Source organism: Thermobia domestica, chromosome 18, assembly GCF_964235325.1.
Source record: "Thermobia domestica chromosome 18, izTheDome1.hap1.1, whole genome shotgun sequence".
Classification (NCBI taxonomy): Eukaryota; Metazoa; Arthropoda; class Insecta; order Zygentoma; family Lepismatidae; genus Thermobia; species Thermobia domestica.
Window position 1 is genome coordinate 160420118 of NC_137471.1, and position 21434 is coordinate 160441551.

General features: G+C 36.5%; 1 protein-coding gene across 1 annotated transcript; it reads right to left on the bottom strand.

Annotated features, from left to right (window-relative positions):
- Positions 1 to 1177: 1177 nt before the first annotated feature.
- Positions 1178 to 21434, bottom strand: LOC145675338 (E3 SUMO-protein ligase ZBED1-like). Its single transcript, XM_081745738.1, has 2 exons — positions 21202 to 21434; positions 1178 to 2549 (listed from the first exon to the last, which is right to left on the bottom strand). Exons 1-2 carry the CDS (start codon positions 21432 to 21434, stop codon positions 1178 to 1180), a joined length of 1605 nt encoding a protein of 534 aa, XP_081601864.1.

Genomic DNA, 21434 nt, shown 5'->3' on the forward strand with positions numbered 1-21434 from the left:
GATCACAAGCCTGGGAATGTCATTATTTAAAATAATGTATAAATTACATAAACTTGCCAAAATTCACCAAAAGAGAAAACTGAAATACATCTCACAGATTCATGGATATATCATTCCTTTATTCTTCTTAACGACATTAGATCAAAAATAGCAAAAGCGCCTCTCCTCTGTTACAAGTTTCAATAACAATGTAACATTACTAATATTACTCTTATCTTACTTCATCATCCACTAACGTACCGTATATGCGGCGAAATAACAAAGCCCTATGCAAATATTTCACATGCATCACATACATCAATAGAACCAAGGACTACACTTCTGTTTACTTACGCAGCGAAAAAAAAGTGCTGCAGTTCTCACCCTGAACTTAAACCAAAGTTTGAGATATAAGCTCCCTAAACTTATATTAATATCTGCAGGTGAAACATTTGCCATCCACCAATACTAGTCAAACAAAAAGAAATACAAACTGCATGTATATGCATTGATTCATTGATATTGAAAGCGTTAGCAACAGTTAATTGAAATAAGAATACGTTATGGATGGATATTATTATTATGGGTTTAATTTGTACTTTATGAAAATTACCGTATTCATTCTGTATTTTATACATATTTTGTCCCATGTAAACTTAAAATTCAATGCAGAAATCGACGAAATTTCTCGGTCTGCGACACTGCTTAAGTAGCATCAATCAAACTACATGCTTCAAATTTCCATATTTTGCGAAAGTTATAAGTTAACGGACAGTTGTAGTTTTTTTAATGAAGCAAGTTCAAAAAGTTGAGTAACATTCAATTGGAAAATAATAGAATGTTATCTAAAACTAAAGAAAGATATCAAATAATTATATTCATTCACCTAAAATTGAATACTTTACTTACGCCAGTAACTAAACCTACATAAAATAAACCCTAAGGACAACGACTTTTATTAGATAAACACTAGTGAATTCTATCAATTCAAAACAAGAAAAGAAACGTAAGAAAATATGCCGAAAGGAAACTTAAAATGGTATTGATTGATATAGCTTAAGAAAAACTATCAAACTTTCACTAAACATAAATTTTACGAGTTGAGTTAGATTGTGAAATCGTATTTGCATATTGCATTTTAAGCGTTTATAGAGTTTTTTAAATTTAAATTTAATTCACCAGTGCAACTTGTGCCAACCTATTGCAGTTTGCAAGCGAAATTTTTTAGATTTCTGTTCAAAAATATTAACATATCTGCATTTTCAGGGAGAAGTCTAGATCTACTGGCAGTAACGATATTACCAGCAAGTGAAAATACTCGTTCAGATTCGACTGAAGTTGCTGGAATCACCATGAATTTCTTAGCAAGACATGCTAATTTTTTAAGAAGATGTTCGTTAAGTTTCCACCATTCAAGGCTGTTGCCACTTTGCGAAAGACACTGATCTGATTTATAAAGAGTAAGCTCATCTGTTACATTAGGACTTTTTGAACACGATGGAAATATTCCAAGCAAATAGTCTAATGCTGATGACCCACCGGACGATTGCTGTGATAAATCGTCTTCTGATCCTTCAGATTCTACGAGCATATCATGAACCAATCTATGGATATTTGTTTGTATTTTAAAATTCAGAAATGGTAATAATTTGTACTTTGGGTCCAGGAATGTTGCTAATAGGTAACATTTCAGAACACTATTTGACAAAAAATCTGATGATTCAGAATCGCATAATGCATAGAGCTGAAGACGCTTTCCTAAGTCGACTGATATTGAAGATTTCAAGTTCTTAACAATTTCAGAATCTGAAGGACATTCCTTCAGGTGGTTAGAAATAAGACCATAGCCTAATAGTAAAGCAAAAGAAATGGAACACTTTTGATCACACATAACTGTTGTAGCCATTTGCAGTGGCTTCAGTACTGGAACGATATCTTCCATGATTTGCCAGTTGTCTTCAGTTAATTGTAAATTTCTTGCATCCATTGGTTTAGTGACATTTCTATCAGAGAACACTGCAATTATTGCTTCTCTTTGTTCCAGCAACCGTTCGATCATCGAATATACACTGTTCCAGCGAGTCTTTGTATGTTGAATAAGGCGATGCTGTGGTAACTTCAGAATTTCTTGTTTCTTTTCAAGCGCGACTGAAGCAGAAGTGCTATGTTTGAAGTGCCCTACCACTTTGCTACAGATTGAAATTATATTTGTTACCTCGCTTTTCTCTAAACTGGTCAGTATGGATCGCGGCAATGTATGTGCCAAACATGATACATTGTAAACCGGCAACAAACGTCCAGCATTAATCATATTCGATGCATTGTCGTGAACTAATGCAACTACTTTGTCTTTGATGCACCATTCCTCCATACACAGTTTAATAGCATTAGCTACATTTTCAGCTGTATGTCGTTCTTCTAGTTCAGTTGTCTTGAGAACAAAATCTTCTGTACAGAGGTTTCTATACAGAGCATGGCATGTCACTGTAATGTAAGAATCTGTTGCTCGAGACGTCCATATATCTGTCGTTAAAGCAACTACTTCTGCTTTAGCCTCTGTTGTACTTGCTCTTTCAGTTCAGAATAAAAAAGCTGCAAGCGTCTCCATAGTGTCCGCCTAGACGGTACGCTATAATTTGGTTCAAGAAAGGACATTAACTCCCGAAACCCTTTCCCTTCAATAAATGAAATTGGGAGTAGATCTGTTACTATCATGTTGCAATCCTTTTCGCAATCTGTTCTTCATGTTCTGGTGTCCAAGGCCGGCTATTTTTAAGATACTTTACTATTGATCTTTGTTCATATGTTCGCTTTTTATTGTGTGTTTGAGGAACTCTAATTACATCATCACGCGTTTCGTCATTGGTGACAGTTTCACAGGAAACTTTCACAGTAGTATATTCTGATATATTTGTGGCCTCAACACAGTCTTATGGTCCAGGAGAATCTTCAGAACTATCCGAATAGGAAGCTTCCACAAAGGTACTGTTAGAAAAGAAAATGACACAATATTATGTTTAAGATAAATCACAATGTAATTCTATGAACAAATTAAATATAAACTTATTTTAAAGACAAAATCAAAGTAATTATGAATATAAGCATTGAAACTTGTTTTAGTGTATTACTATTTGACTCATCAAGCCACTAAGTGGGTATGCATGCAACAGTTGTTTTGACAAATTTGCCTCAGGGAATTAGTTCGTACTTCCACTGTCTTGAAATTAGGGTGGTGGGAAAATGGATGGCGTTTTGGTCACCAGCATCCTTGTGGTAAGTTATCAGAGAAGGAAAAATATCTTCCATAAAAAAGGAGATTCCATTCCATCTCGCCTAACGATTTATCAGTCACTGATATCTCCAAGAGAAGAATGTAAGCTATTATAGGTGAGATGGGAATTCACATTTTGCCTAATCCCTTCTCGCCTAAAATGGCGGTAAGATACAAGAAGCGAATTTCTGCACTAAAGAGAGAATTCCTCTACTAGCATTTTAACCAGATATTTTAATCAATATTTCAATTTCTGTCAACTACAATATAAATATTTAATAAGTACTATAAAACAAGAAAGCATAGGGGAGGGGGACGATGAAGTAGATGTAGTTCACTTTTAGTTTGTTTTGGGAAAACTGGAAGGTGCTTAGCAGACAGGAGCTAATCAGAAACAGGATAGAAATATACAGTGTTTTAAAACAACACTGACAACGTTTGGGAGCAGATTCCTGACCAAGATAAGACAAAAAGTATAGACCAACCTGGGTGTACAAATACTTCCTTTCGGTACTATGACCAGCCAAAAATATGTCGGAAGATCCAAAAAAAAAAAAAAACATAACTCGAGAACAAAATATCGGATCGAAGTTGGGGGAAAGGGAATGTTTATTATTTTTAGCCGTAGTTTCCATTAATACACAACTCGATGTGGTACAGGGCGGGAGCAAGGGTCACCCCAAAGAAATTGAAGAAATCCTGGGATATTTTATTAAACGTTGAGTATAATGACATACGATTAAACTAATTAAACTAAAGACGATGTTTCAACTAACAAAAGTCTTAGAACGTGGTACAAGTTACAAGAACCTTGTTAGAATTCGAAAAAGGAAAGATAAGTATATTTGACTGATCTACTTTGTCTCAGTACAGAATTGACTATCGAGGAAGAACTGAAATTATATGAAATCCAAAACGTTTAAATATTATGCCTTCTAGGCTAATGAAGACAGAGAAATCACTCACGGCTATGTGGGTAGCATACGGGACTTTGGCATAGGAGACCTGGCTCCGATTCCCGGCAGGAACGCAAGCGGTTTGAATCTCACGTTAATTCGTAGCTCCATGACTCATATAACTTTGCTACCGAAGGAATGCTAAACACAAATCCGATCCAATAATACAGACAGGTAATAGATGGAAGCTAATTGTTGGAAAATAATTCGTGAAATGAGAATGTAAGTGAAAACAGATAATCCCGAGAAGACTCACTGGTACGATGGTATCCACCACGAACTTTTATAACCTGGGATCGAACGAGGTCCATCTCGCACCAGAAGTAAGCGCTCTATCACTAAGCCATCGTGACCCTACTTTGGAGAAAACACTATGATTCTGACCGAAGTATCGGTCTAGAAAATATTGTGTGTGATAAACCAATATAACTTATTAGAAATACAAACAGTCAGAATGTGGAACTTCTTTCGTTCGGGTCGAATGATTTTCGATAAGTACCTCGCATATGATAAATAATACAAAATAGCAGCAACGTGAGAACAGCAGCCAACAGTTCTGTTCACGAAAACCGAAATTGTTCCAATGTTGGACGGAAACAGTGATGAGGATTAATTTCTTTCTATTCATTCTTTACCCGGGAACACATAGGGAAATTTTACACACGTGCTTACATAGTGGGGTGCTCTAGCACCCCATAAGTATATGTGGATCTCTTGTAGATTTTTTTTTTAATTTTTGAAAGAAACACATTTTCACCTTTCTTAAGAAGCATTTAATGAATAATTTCTTGAAGTACACCTCAGTTTTGATTACACACAGTTGCCACAAACAAACTTCTTGTGTTCAGCGCAAATTGGCTTGCTGCACGTTTTTTTCAGTATCTTGATCACCTACCTCCTCTTCTTCAAGCCACTTTCGAATCTGTGCGTCGTCTGGAACCTTCGAGGATGAAGCCTTGCAAGTCCACATGATTGTAAAGCCAACCTACACTCAATGTCTTATCTCTAATGAAAGTGACGTATCAAAAAATACGTGAACACACAGGCGGGGTGCCACAACACCCCAAACATCAAAATAACACACTTTTTCCGACTTCTGACTAAACTTTGTCTGTGCAATGGAACGGCGCACCCCTCTCTGCTGCAGTCAGATGATAAACTAGGAATACACAAGAGGGTAGCACCGTCAGTGGCATATTCCTTATTTCCACACTGTTTAAACACCGAGTGGGGTGCGTGAGCACCCCCCTATGTGTTCCCGGGCTTATTTGATCATATTAAACACACATATACAGTAATACCATCGAAACAAACTAAACACATGAATAGCTATTAACAACAGGCATATTATTAAAAAACTGTTACAAAAAAAGAACAATTACTAAAGAAAGATCTATATGTATCACAGAACATTGATTATGTGCACAATTAACACAAAATGCGGGAATGTATAATTTCAGTTGATGTACAGCAGTGGTGTAGCCAAAGGAGGTGTGAACATGGTCGAGAATCCCCTTCATCCTCAGAGACCAATTACCGTTAAAACAAAAAATACTTTTTATCATAAGATTCCAATGTTATAACAACTTCATCTCCTCCCCCATTCAAAGGTATTGGTTATCCTAGTGGTGTACAGTGTGTATCATACGTATACCACATAGATGCTGACCTATGTACATTTGCCTTTTTTTCACTATGAGGTACACTTGCGAACAAAATGAAAACAATATATGTTGTTAGGGACCCTCTCAAGAAAAAGCTGGCAAAAAATTGTGGGTGTCCCAGTTAGTCTTCTAATAATTTTTTTTTGAAAATTTAAACAAAATACCAATTTTCAACCTCAAAATATTAAAAAAAATATTTTCCGACTTTCCTCTTGGTGAGAACACCTAACATCTTTTTTTCATGCAAATCGGTTGAGCCGTTAAAAAAAAATCAATTTTCCTTCCCCCCTCCTAACACCCCTCCAAAAGCGCTTGGGGGGCTGAAACTTTTGGAAACCGAGTTTCTCATAAATGTTAATCGATACTGTAAATTTGGTGCAGATATGCTTGGGGGAGCTTTCACATCCTTATTCCGCTAAGCCCTTTTTTCCAAAGTAACTGTAACGGTAACGCGTTACAAATTTCTAAGGAATATATCTATACTAAACGCAATGTTAACTTGAGAGCCGCATCACAATCGCATTAATACATATCGGCGCGCGAACCTTTTCACAGGGAAGCCTTTGTATATATATATGTGTGTGTTTTGGTTTGGCTCTCAGTCGCCAGGGTTTCAACTGGCGCTGTTCTGAGTTTCAGCTGTTATGCGCGGAGCGATGATTTCTCGTCCTTTTCCTGCCGCTTACAAAAAATATGTTTCTTGGTCTATTTGTTTTAATAATTCATGAAGATACGACAATAGTAATAAATGTATTATAAATTCGCACGCCATGTATTTGCAATCCTCACAATTAAAACCCGAGAGCATGAAAACTATTTTGCTTATTCATTTCAATTGATTAAGGTAAGAAAGGATAAGAAATGAAGTTATTCTCATATATCTACCTGGAGAAGGTCAATCATAAACAGAAACATACGAGCAGCCACCCTCCCACACAATAAATTAAAAATACGATTTTTTTTTCTAAAAGCACAGCAACTCTACATTGACACTGAATAAACCACAGCGAACCGGCAACAATCATATTATGTGTAATAATAATAATAATATAATAATAATAATAATAATAATAATAATAATAATAATAATAATAGTAGTAGTAGTAGTAGGAAAAATTTAATGAAAAGAATGATTTTTGTATATGATTATATTCAAAGTTCCGGACATAAATGTAACGCGTTACTTGTCTTGCTTTCGAAGTAGGGTAACAGTTACTTTTCTAGGGGAAGTAACGTTCCCTTACTGTTAACGATATGCAGTAAGGGAAAGTAAAGTAACTTATAGCGCGTTACATTTTTACAAGTAATTTACCCAACACTACCTCAAAGCCTCAACAAGTCTTCGATGGGTACCTGAAACAAGCTTTCGGAAAACTGATTCCATGCTATTTTCCAAAAGTAGATGGGACAAATGCATTCACATGAGAGTGTTTCATGCATAGTGTAAATAAAATTTTGTGAGAATAGCGTTCTATAATAAAATGAGTCTTGTAACTATTTGAATGACCCTCGTCTTTGTTCCTCTCACAACTGATGATATATGCCCAAACACACACACACATACACATTGACGATTTCAGAAGAGTCTCCCCGGAGAAACTGAATAAGCAACGAGTGTAAGTAGTACAGTACTACTAAAATACTGGTTTCCCAGAGGTTAAGCCCAATCAGAGAAATGCCCACGGAAATTTCGTCGTTCTGGTGCAGTATCTTCAGGCCACACCATGAAATCACTGGTCACACAATATTAAACACCAGTAGTTTAAGCAATAACGCCCGCGGGTTTTTTCCAGGGAGGGAGGCTGACAAACAAGCAAAATTGCAAATACAAGCCCCTTGAAACACACAATATAAGTTCTACTGCATGTAAAACAATTACTTACGCTAATGACGTAAGTTTACTACAGTAATGTGTGTAAATAAGCAAATATGTTTTGATATGTATTTTGAGGGATCGAACCAATTTTGATAATCCAGGGGGCAATGTCCTGCTTGACTCCCGTTGCAGGTGGGCATGAAAGTAAGGATATAATTCTTTGGTAAGGTATACGCGCAACTGTTTTCAAACATATAATGTTACCCATCATCCCCTTATATGCTTCTTCTTTCATAAATTAAAATGGGTATGTATTATGGTTACCAACTCTGAAAAAAAATTAACGGCACCGGCTCAAAATTTTTTGTGATATAGGTCTAAGTGAAATGTCTCTCTCTTCGAACCCATCCATGGGAAGGAAATGTACTATCTTGTACAAAATGCATTAGGATTTAGATTTCTGGGCTATCGGCATTGAAGGCCATTTAGCCCTTCACGTTTTGAGGGATGACGTCCCTCGGCGAGCACACAATCCGGGAAAAGGGAAGGAAGAAAGGATTGGGAAAGGAAGGAAGTGGCCTGGGACTTAAAGTTAGGTACCACCCTGGCATTTGCCTGGTGTGAATGAGGAAAACCCAGGAAAACCTCATTCAGGATGGCTGGCATGAAAAAGCGTTTTCACTTTTTCGACCGAGTGCCCCCACCAGGAATCGAACCCGGGACCGCTCACACCAAAGGCGAAAGCGTTAGCGACCACCAAAATGCATTAGGACTAGAGATGCAAGGGCTCGAAAAAAAAACGTCTTTTTTGAAAAAAAAGTCGGTTTTTTCTGCTTAGCTTTTTTGCTTGGGAAATTTTGGGCTTTTTTGAAAATTCTGCTTTAAATTGATAAACCAGATTTTGTTTCGCTTCTCTGCAACACAAAAAGTCATTTAATTAGTAGTTGGTGCCAATAATAATATAAAACCTCGAAAATAAACCATGAATTTCGAAAAGATATTTCAAACAGTTTTACTTCTCAACATATTTACATTATGAATTCCAAAGGATTAACCAATGTGTATAATAAGATTTTTTTAACCTCCTACACACAAAAGTAAGCAGGGTTTTTGAAAATGCCAAAAACCCGTTTTTTGGGGGGAGTTTAAACTAGTTTTTTTTTGGTTTAAACCAGGTTTTTTTTGGGTTTAGATATTTTGCTTTATGTATTTATATTACATGTTGACAGAAATAAGTTTGTTTCGCCTTGGTGTTATTATACAACAACGGGGTTATGCTGGAAGAGGTCACATAAGCTTAAAGAAGTCCGGTTAGTAAATTTCTTAAATTGAGAAACTCCCGCCCTAGCCATCGGGAAAATCCCGTCATTACTCTAAATGTGAAACAATAACGGAAAAATCCTGTTATTGCTTTGCATGTAAAATTTAAAGGTCAACGTATCATAATCAGTACGCTAAAACTGAGGTATTAAATTACAAATTTAGTACGTACATATCATTGATAGAACAATCCAAGCTAATGTTGGAAGCAACGTAGGCAATCGATAAATTTTGTCAATTTATATCAGTATATTTAAGCAACATTGGCTTCTTTATAAAACAACAGGCATTCAGGCATGCAGAAATATACAATTTAGTTTCGTTTCGTATGTTCAGGCTTAACATCCTTACGTAATACCAAAGTTATCAAGGAGAAGACTTTCGCTTAAAGTTACATCCGAACCGCTACTTTGTTTACGCATGAAAGAAGGGTTGTGGTTCGACCGAGAATTGAACATGAGACACCTTGATTAAAAGGTAAAAAGGAAATAAAACTAATGCAGATTGGTTTGATGTATGGAAACGTCACCATGAAGTTCACACGATTCGCATTTTTCGTTCTTTTTGTTTTTTTTTCGGTTTAAACCAGTTGTTTATTGTTTTTAAAAAAGAGAGAAACAGCTGGTGTAAACCAGCCAAACCCTAAAAGTAAATACTTCTTTTAAAAAAACACTCAAATAAGTAGCAAAATTCTATGTAGTATCATTACTTCAAAATATTCCATACCCTCTGTTTGGAACAAAATAAAATTAAAATAAAACATAAGAAAAATACTTAGATTTATATGATACACACAAAGGCTGCACACTTAGAGCTTTTGGTTATGTATATTCTTGAAATTCTACAGTTTTATATAAGCACCATCACGGTTTATTCAGTCCTCAAGTTTTCTGTATTTTTAACAAGAGGGATTGAACATGAAGGGTGTGAGATAAGAACATGGTAACCCATAATTTTACTATTTTAAGAAATTAGAAATTTTCTGCTGCACAATCCATTTTGAAAGTCGGGAAGCTGATTTTTCACATAAGTCTATACATGAGGGATTAAACGAAGCGGTATGCGTTGCTGTCTATCTGGTGCTGCATAACTCAGCAATTGAAAATTTGTTAGTTATCATGTTCTTGGCTCACACCCTTCATATCATTATGGAACCCCCCCACCAATACCCCCCCAAAAAAAAGAGAACTACGGAATATATTTAAGTTAAGATAAATACAACTGCACAACAAACATGACTGAGTGGAGCTTTTGCACTTCTATCGGGAAGTCCGAGATTCAACTCAGCATTTGACCATTCTGACAAAACTTATCTTCATTCCATCTATGAAGTAGAAATAGTGCGTGTACTGTGAGTTGGTTGACTTCCTTTCTTATTGTTTTTAAATCGTTATTATTACTAATTACCAGTAGTGACGGTTTTGCGAAGGTTAAGGGGGCGGTCTTTCGGACTGAAGCTTGTTCCCCAAAATTACGGAATGTGTAAAATAAACGAAATACCTATTAGTTATACCTTTACTCATAAACTTTAAGCTGCCGTCAAATAAAAATTACGAATGTTTAGAAAAACTAAACATTAGTAAGAAAAAACCTCCCAAAATATTTTTCTAAATCCGCCACTGATTCTCAATATAAAATGATCTTCAAGGTTGTATCCGGAAGATTATCGCTAAATACATAAACGAAACGAAATACAGTATTAGTTATGCCTGTACTCAGAAACTTCAAGCTCCTCCCAAATAAAATTAGGACATTTTAGAAAATGAAACAATCAGAGAAACACGTCCCAAAGTACGTTTCTAAATCCGCTACTGATTATTTGTATAAATTAGTATTCAAGGTTGTATCCGGAAAATTATTGCAAAATCGTTGCACAGCTATAGTATAACAGAAATGTGGAAGTACGGTTAGACGGATTTATTGAAAAACGTACGCTTTGACGGATATATAGAAAAACGTAAGTTTAACTTTTGCGCTAGAAGCTAGAGTACTAAGGGCCGTATGCATAGTTATTCTGCGGGTTACTTAGGGGCTACGTACGGGACACGTGATAATTTGCGTTGCAGAGTTCTCCCGCAGGGTCAAACAAGCCCGCAACCGTCCCGTAAGTCAAGGGGATGGCTAGGGGTGCTTCAACGCTCCCTTTGCTAGCCCGTAGCAGTTTCTGTTGTTGTATAAAATGCATATGCTCCGTGCTGACAAAATATTTGAGTATGTTAATGAGTTTACCGAATTCGTTGAGCTGATTAAGCGTTAATAAATGACATATTGATGGCAACCAATTTAAAAATATAGGGGAGAGGGGGGTACATTTGAACATCTGTTTTCGAATATTCGTTTTTGCTTCCAAACACTCAGTAAATTTCCTTATAGAACTGTAACAAAAGCTAAATATAATATACATTATGTTTGCCATTAAAATAGAGTACTTTGTTTGATCTTGTCATTCTATCCAAGGGCGCAGGGGGTGTCGTTCAAATGTACCCCCTTGGGGGGTAGATTGAAACAAGCATGGGGTAGATTTGAACATACGTGAGGAAGTTTTGAACAAAACATTATTTTACTACAATAATCGTGATTTTCAGGATGAATTCGTTTACGAACAACAAGGCTAATGTAACCAAGCAGCATTAACGGTTTAAGGCACAAGAATTAACCAATCGCGTATGGCAAGGAAATAATAATAGTAATAATTGCTGAAACACATATGCAGACCCGTATTTGTATTTTGTGCGCCTCTGTGTTCTAAATAATTTGCCTCCCCCGTGGGAAGCACATCTGAATTGAGTTGAATTCATAATCTTTTGGGTCGCTGATATGAATAGTGACAGTTTTAATCCAATTCAGCTTCAAGGTCATACTCAAGTCCCGAGTGAGGCGGGCGAGAGTTTAAAAGTAATCGAAAACGACAGATGTTAATGTTGAATTCATTGTTTTCGAGGTCGCTGAGTTTAACGATATCAGTTTTCATGATGTTCAAGTTCATCCTCACCTCTTGGGGTGGGAGTAGGAGAGGATGAATTTTTAAAAAATAATCAAATAAGCTAGCCAATTAGTAACTACTGTAATTAGAGCGAATTAAACATTTTCTCGCTTTTGCGCGGGACTCTTGAGTGTGGCAGTGTTAAATATAACTTTATTGTGAATCTTTTTTTTAAAAAAAATCCAAAATTGTGACGTCCTGTGCTCGAGCACAGAATAGCAGTTACCTAAATACGGGCCTGCATATATGCTGTACGTTGTACGTTACACACACACACAAAAAAAAAAGGATATGTGGACAACATATCTATAGGCGTAGGTGTAATCTGAAGAAAATTTTAAAAAAAAATATGATCATCGAAGCATATCTGTGAAAATATGATTATGATTCACTTTTTAATTTAGCTCGTCATACTTGATAGGCTTAATGGAAAACCTATTACTACTAGCAATCTAAGAGATCTAAATTACACTTTTTCACTACTAACCGGGTACTGGACATAAAATTTATTCTACCCTAAAATTCTGCAAATCAACAAGAAATGTCAGAATTTTTGCAGTACGCTTTGTCTCTCCAGAAGTTGTGGGATTAGAAAGTCTACACACAATATCAGCAGTTGGCACTGAACATTTGTCTTCCTTGTCTGAGAACACAAGCATGTTGCTGGTACTTATAAGTTTCAGAAAAGTATAGGTAGAACAATGTTCAAATGTGCCCCCTAATTTTTGTTCAAAACTGCCCCAACCGGTATGACCAAGCGGAATTTGGTAATACCCAGATAGTACACACTATTGTGAAATACAAAGGGCAACATTAGATAAGTAAATTAATGTACTTGCTTCTGCAATGAATGGCAGATAATATCAAAATACAGGCTTCTGGCAAAAATCTTACAAAACTTCAGAAAAATTTCAACTTTCCACCCCACAAATGTAACAAAGTACTGCTGTTCATCAACAGTTACACTAAAATTGCAGATAACAGTTGACCGTCAAGCAACACAGTTTTGCCAAACTAAAAATTTTGAAACCACCAAATATGCTATTATTTCTAGCCTGTTATCTTAAATGTTCAAAGGTACCCCCTGTTCAAATATACCCCCCTCTCCCCTATAGCAATTCCTGAAAGAAGATTGCAGGATATTTTGCTTTCGCTCGTACAAATATTGAATACAAGGTCAAAGAATGGACTGACAACTTCTACCTGAAATAAAATAAGCGAGAGATACTTGTTGTTACAGTATTGGTACTGAAGTAGATTTTAGATTAGATTGTAGAATAGCTTCAGAATTGATTCTAGGGGTCCAGTGGTGATTTCAAGGATCGACCGTGGGGGGGGGGCAAATTCCTCCCCGAGAACCATGACATTCCCTCAGGACCACATAGCCTATCGTGCTCAATGTGAATTCTCAGTATTTTCGTTACTAATACATTTCATCCGCAGTATATTGAAATCGCCACAAAAAAAAAAAAAAAAAAAAAGGAATCATCACTGATGGGAAAAATTGACTCAATAGTTACACATATTTCATCGTGAAAATGTTATTCTAATGTGTTTTACATCCTTCTCCCTGTTTCCTTTTACTACATTTCTCTGCATAGGTAAAGTTGAGGAGCGCTAACATCCCTTTTTTTCACTAATGATCTAACGTCTTCTGCATTCTTGGTTTCTTACCTGACCACCAGCTGCGTACACATTTATAATATGCTTGCAAACTTATATATTATAAATAAATAAGTGCGAAAAACCATGCCCAACACAGGATAAGTTTGCATTTATTCAGATTCCAAGCTGGGCACAATTTGAGGGATCACGCATGATTTTGTCCGCGGAAGCAGGCACATTAGTGTTGGTGATAAGCGTATAAGGAAAGACAAGTGGAAATCATCGAACTACCGTTTATCGACGCGCTGTAATTGCTCAAAGTATGCATCGGTTCACGTGATTATGGAAACAGTGTTAAGAAGTATGGCTCATAATTATGCAATTATAATGGAAAACTAGGTTCTAGAGACCACCTACTACAGATAGATGCATATTTTTTATACTAATTTGATCATTATTCGATTAAACGGTTCTATCAAATTTTGACACATTTCTTACATTTTCAAGTTAGGTTAGAGCTTTGTATTTCTTTTAGCAAAGTATGTCTATATGAAGAGCTCCATTACTACTTGCAGATTAACTTCAGGAGGGCTCAGTATAAATAAACTGTGGGCGTATAACATAAAAACTACAGTACATAAGATACGAATCAATTTGTGCTATGTGGTTAAAAGCACGAATGCTACCTAACTGAGTTATGGTAGGAGCGCATCAGGCGACTCCGAGTGATAGTGAGCGGGTGCGTCCATAGATAGCAGGCGCGTCAGCGATGGGGGTATACGTATATACGAGGATAGTGGAAGAGCACACTTACACATACAATACTTTCATTATCACTTAAATCATTTAAATATGCTGCCATTGGTGGTAATTACTTATATTTACTCTTTCATTCCTTCACGAAAAATGTAGGGCTTTACATCGTATTTTACCTATAAATTTTCTATTTCGTAAAAGTGTCTGCTCGAGTGAACCCCTAATTCGTTTACACACCATCGCAAACTCGCCCGTTCCCTACGGACGGACCTCGATTGTAGCCCTCCAGCTTCACCTTGGCATTAAACCGTAGTAGATGCAAAAATTACTTGTAATAAGCAGCTTGCAAAGTTTGGTGCGTGGTTTTGAGACGTCTGCCTTTCACTATATGTATGTATGTCTTATACAATTGTAGGCAATTAGATGATAACACTCGAGGAATAAGTAGATAAGAAGTTTTACGCTATTTGCATGGAATATCCCCCCAAAAATACTGTATTTATAGACATAACTTTTATGCCCTCCTAAGGTTAACTTTTACTGGCAAATTGTTTAGAAAATACGTTCACAAAAATACTATGCGCTGATTTTGTGCAAAAAAATTACAGTGTATATGTAATTTATTTCTAGTGGGATCTCTATTGTAAAACTACAGCCTCACACGTTTTCTAGCTACATACCCATATTTCTTTTTGCGAGTTAACAGACTTTACCTGAAAATTAAAAAAGAAATGTATTGCTAATCTACACCGATATTTTTCCGCTTTTCTATATCACTTTATAACTATTTTCAAGTTAACAGATTTTATCTGAAAATTAAAAAAAAAAAAGAAGAACTGTATTCCTAATCTACACTGATTTTTCCGCCTTGACAAGAACAAAGTTCAGAACATTTATTTCATTTTTTTGATATAGCATACGTTGTATCCATGCAGTTGCTGCTTCGATGTTAATGCTTTATCATAGTAGATTTGAGTTTCGGAGTTCTACCTTCAACTTTTTTTTGACAAAATTTTAGCCTCGCTCGAGGTGTACTAGACCAATCAGCTCTCAGTGTTAACCGTACCTGAGGGATCACTTTGGAAGCTTTATGCATTGCACAGTCAAGGGGAAGGTTGAGGAAGCCCACAGGTACGGTTCGTCTAGAGGACCCCTACATGGTCGACTATGCATATGGCCCTAAGCTCTTAGAAATGAAACACAGACGACAAACTGAAATGATCACGAAAAGAAAAAATGTCGATAAATCAAAAGTTAAACTAAAGTTAAATAGGCTCTAAAATTGCCCTCAAATACTACATTCTTCATGTTAGCTTTAATTCGTAAAACATGTGCTCCATCCATCTTGATGGTGAATTTAAGGGCCATATGCATAGTCGACCACGTAGGGGTCCCCTAGACGAACCGTACCTGTGGGCTTCCTCAACCTTCCCCTTGACTGTGCAATGCATGAAGCTTCCAAAGTGATCCCTCAGGTACGGTTAACACTGAGAGCTGATTGGTCTAGTACACCTCGAGCGAGGCTAAAATTTTGTCAAAAAAAAGTTGAAGGTAGAACTCCGAAACTCAATTCTACTATGATAAAGAATTAACATCGAAGCAGCAACTGCATGGATACAACGTATGCTATATAAAAAAAATGAAATAAATGTTCTGAACCTTGTTCTTGCCAAGGTGGAAAAATAATGGTGTAGATTAGGAATACAGTGCTTTTGTTTTTAATTTTCAGATAAAGTCTGTTAACTTGAAAATTGTTATAAAGTGATATAGAAAAACGGAAAAATATCGGTGTAGATTAGCAATACATTTCTTTTTTAATTTTCAGGTAAAGTCTGTTAACTCGCAAAAAGAAATATGGATATGTAGCTAGAAAACGTGTGAGGCTGTAGCTTTACAATAGAGATCCCACTAGAAATAAATTACATATACACTGTAATTTTTTTGCACAAAATCAGCGCATAGTATCTTTGTGAATGTATTTTCTAAACAATTTGCCAGTAAAAGTTAACCTTAGGAGGGCATAAAAGTTATGTCTATAAATACAGTATTTTTTGGGGGGATATTCCATGCAAATAGCGTAAAACTTCTTATTTACTTATTCGTAGAGTGTTATCATCTAATTGCGTACAATTGTATAAGACATACATACATACAGTGAAAGCCAGACGTCTCAAAACCACGCACCAAACTTTGCAAGCTGCTTATTACAAGCAATTTTTGCATCTACTACGGTTTAATGCCAAGGTGAAGCTGGAGGGCTACAGTCGAGGTCCGTCTGTAGGGAACGGGCGAGTTTGCGATGGTGTGTAAACGAATTAGGGGGTTCACTCGAGCAGACACTTTTACGAAATAGAAAGTTTATAGGTAAAATACGATGTAAAGCCCTACATTTTTCGTGAAGGAATGAAGAGTAAATATAAGTAATTACCATCAATGGCAGCATATTGGAATGATTTAAGTGATAATGAAAGTATTGTATGTGTAAGTGTGCTCTTCCACTATCCTCGTATATACGTATACCCCCATCGCTGACGTGCATGTTCCCTATGGATGCACCCGCTCACTATCACTCTGAGCCGCCTGATGTGCTCCTACCATAACTCAGTTAGGTAACATTCGTGCTTTTAGCCATATAGCACAAATTGATTCGTATCTTATGTACTGTAGTTTTTATGTTATACGCCCACAATATATTTATACTGAGCCCTCCTGAAGTTAATCTGCAAGTAGTAATGGAGCTCTTCATATAGACATACTTTGCTAAAAGAAATACAAAGCTCTAACCTAACCTGAAAATGTAAGAAATGTGTCAAAATTTGATAGAACTGTTTAATCGAATAATGATCAAATCAGTATAAAAAATATGCATCTATCTGTAGTAGGTGGTCACTAGAACTTAGTTTTCCATTATAATTGCATAATTATGAGCCATACTTCTTAACACTGTTTCCATAATCACGTGAACCGATGCATACTTTGAGCAATTACAGCGCGTCGATAAACAGGAGTTCGATGATTTCCACTTGTCTTTCCTTATACGCATATCACCAACACTAATGTGCCTGCTTCCGCGGACAAAATCATGCGTGATCCCTCAAATTGTGCCCAGCTTGGAATAGGAATAAATGGAAACTTATCCTGTGTTGGGCATGGTTTTTCGCACTTATTTATTTATAATATGTAAGTTTGCAAGCATATTATAAATGTGTACGCAGCTGGTGGTCAGGTAAGAAACCAAGAATGCAGAAGACGTTAGATCATTAGTGAAAAAAAAGGATGTTAGCGTTCCTCAACTTTACCTATGCAGAGAAATGTAGTAAAAGGAAACAGGGAGAAGGATGTAAAACACATTAGAATAACATTTTCACGATGAAATATGTGTAACTATTGAGTCAATTTTTCCCATCAGTGATGATTCCTGTTTTTTGGCGATTTCAATATGTTGCGGATGAAATGTATTAGTAACGAAAATACTGAGAATTCACATTGAGCACGATAGGCTATGTGGTCCTGAGGGAATGTCATGGTTCTCGGGGACCCCCCCCCCCCCGGCCGATCCTTGAAATCACCACTGGACCCCTAGAATCAATTCTGAAGCTATTCCACAATCTAATCTAAAATCTACTTCAGTTCCAATATTCTAACAACAAGTATCTCTCGCTTATTTTATTTAAGGTAAAAGTTGTTAGTCCATTCTTTAACCTTGTATTCAATATTTGTACGAGCGGAAGCAAAATATCCTGCAATCTTCTTTCAGGAATTGGTATATATTTTTAAATTGGTTGCCATCAATATGTCATTTATTATCGCTTAATCAGCTCAACGAATTCGGTAAACTCATTAACATACTCAAATCTTTTGTCAGCACGGAGCATATGCATTTTATACAACAACAGAAACTGCTACGGGCTAGCAAAGGGTGCGTTGAAGCACCCCTAGCCATCCTCTTGACTTACGGGAAGGTTACGGGCTTGTTTGACCCTGCGGGAGAACTCTGCAACGCAAATTATCACGTGTCCCGTACGTAGCCCCTAAGTAACCCGCAGAATAACTATGCATACGGCCCTTAGAGCGAAATATGGCATTTAGGTCATGGAATTCTTATCTAACTATAGAATACACTATAAGAAAGCTACTTAGATAGAAAAATCATAAAATTGAAAAAAAGGCAAACTTTCCAAAATTCTCGTTTTTTTTCCAAAAGACCCGGCTTTTTATGTGAAAAAAACCATCGATTCAAAAAAGCCGGCTTTTTTGCATATCTAATTAGGACCCGTATTCTGCATATCCTTAATACATGCACTTATAAGCGTAATATATACATTGTGTTCTGAAGTCGTATCGATCATTTTCTTCTATTTACCAGTAACTGCTACTTCTTTAAAATTATCGAGAGATGAAAAAATATTATCTTAATCTGTACGTGTCAATTTTGGACAAATCCTCACGCTATGTTTATGCCGCACAATTATGACAAATTAAACACTTCTGTATCCAGGGGCGGATTCAGGGAAGGGGCGATCGCCCCCCCAGAAATTTCTTATTTTATATATATAAATAAATAAAACCCATCCCCAAGTTTGGAGCCTTTAAAAGTAGCAATATGACAACCCACCGCCCCCGAGAAGTCGCTTCTGGATTCGTCCCTGTCTGTATCTATTGTCGAAAACAATGTTTCACAATAACATTTAATTATCAAATTTCTTGTTAAATAAATGAAAAGAACACTCCTAAGCATCATGAAAAGAACTGCCCTAGGTTTTTTAAAAAATCACCGAATGTATAATACAATGGAAATTTGTATTTGCAAATAAGACACTGTTCAAGAATTAGGATGTTTAATGTTTTATTCTAGATTATAAATTTCAAAATAGTGGTCATAAAGAGGCTGGTAAGAAGTTTATAGTGTGTACCGGTCACCGACCTTAATAAAAATAACCGCAATATATAATAACGGGCTGTTGGCAACCCTAGTTAGTATGCACAGGGCTATAACAATATAAGAAGCCTCAAACTTTTATGTACAGTAAGGAACACTTCTGAATGGTACACCCATATGGAAATTTACGGCAAAAGTGTACCATCCAGAAGTGTCCCTCCCTGGGCACACCGGGGCTCAGCGCCGGTACTTTTGTGGTTGCCGGGGCTCAGCCCCGGATCGTTTCTCGTTGCTTTTCTAAAAAAATTCTCCGCATCTGAAATAATGTTGATAAAAGCCGTACTTTAACTTTCCTTTGTCACTGTATCGGTAGCTCGGTGGCTCATATTAATGTAAAATTCAAGTGCATTATTGAGGCAACCGGGGAGTGAGATAATAGCAGAAACCAGGTTCTTTTCTCTCCGGTCGCTGCTGGTAATTTTCTTTTTTCTATTTGTTTTTCAACAGGGGCTATAGCTGAGGTATTTAATCCTTCGGGGAGGAGGGGGGCGGATAGTGACAGAAATTATGAAGTTCTTTCTTCTACTGTCTTGTGTGAGCTTTCTAGCTTTTCAGAGTCCTTGCAAGTTAAAGACTATAGCCCTACCGAAGGCAAACAAGCTCATATACAGAACAATCGAGGTGTTTAAGGCCCATAAAGAGAGAGGATGCATATACTGGAGAGAAGTACAGAGTGCCATAAAAGAGAAATATTTTAAAGAAGTTCCCTTGAAAATGAGTGGAAGAAAAAACAACGCTTCGGAAATTAACAAAGAACATTTCTATGAACAGAAGGTGCTTGACTGAGAAGGACACTGTGTACTCCGAAATGATGAAAATTATTTACCCTGAGTACCGTCCGGAAAATATTAATGTTGATTATAGCGAACAAGACTTGAAAGAATTGTGTGAATTGTTTTCTTTGTGTTTTCGAGAAACTATTCAAACTTATCACGACTTTAAGAATAGTGGAGGCAGGCAGGTCTTGGGGAGAATGAAGGTACTAATGCAGTGTGTGCAAACGATACCAGTCACCAATGCTGAGTGTGAGAGGGGTTTCAGTGTAATGAATAATGTTGTCACGCCAACTAGAAACGCGCTATAGGTTGGAAGTGTGTCATCTTTAATGACAATAAATAATAATGGTCCGCCATTGTCCGCAACCCCTCCCGTACGTTAAGCGCTGGATATCACAAGGAAGAAATAACGCCCTCTCAAGTTGATAGGAAAGAAATCGAGGCAGAAGAAACCAAATCGAAGGAGGCTTTGTGGAAACTACTGTGACTTAACTGCATCCATTGTCTTATAAGAGGTAAATTCAGCTATTTTGATATTATTATTCACATAAAAATTATGTGAAAATACTATGTTGTCATGAGATTTGTTTGATTTGTGTTTGCATAAGTTTTCCCAACTCTATTTAATATGGAAATGCCTGGAAGTTTACAAGATTTGACTAAACCGCACACACACACACGTTGTATATATATATATATATATATATATATATATATATATATATATACGTATATAAGGTAGCCAGGAAGGGCCCCAGTACTTTTTTTAGCACGAATTTAAACACTGCCCTTACTGTAATCCCATTATCCCTTAAAGCCACTTTTAAGGTAAAATAAAATAAATAAAAAGTTTTGGTTTGTTTCAGTTTACCTCCCCACGGTTATGCCATGATGACTAAAGGAGACTTGAACTTACTGATTACAATGGAATCTGAACCACTTTTTCCGTTCAACTGTATCCCACCGGGAACCGAATTCACGCATGCCGTAGGCAAGCTTGTTAGCCACTAGACCAAACGGATGTCCAAAATAACGAAAGTTAAATATTAAATGAAATATTACATGATAAAACACACGACGGTATATATCCCTTGAATCAAATAACATAAGAAAGAAAAGTGTTTAAATCTTCTTACCTTAACGTGATGTGTTTTGTAGAACCAGAGATTCCAGGATCGTCATCATCTTCTGATTCAGTGTTCCGTGCAATCACATTATTAATACAAGACACGTGTTTAGTTCTCAAGTGCGATAATAAAACACTTGTCGATCCTCCTTTGCATCTAAGTACTTTTTTACACAAGAAGCATTTAGCTTCTTCTCTATTCTCGGCACGTTCAAAATATTTCCACACTTCACTCCGTGACAT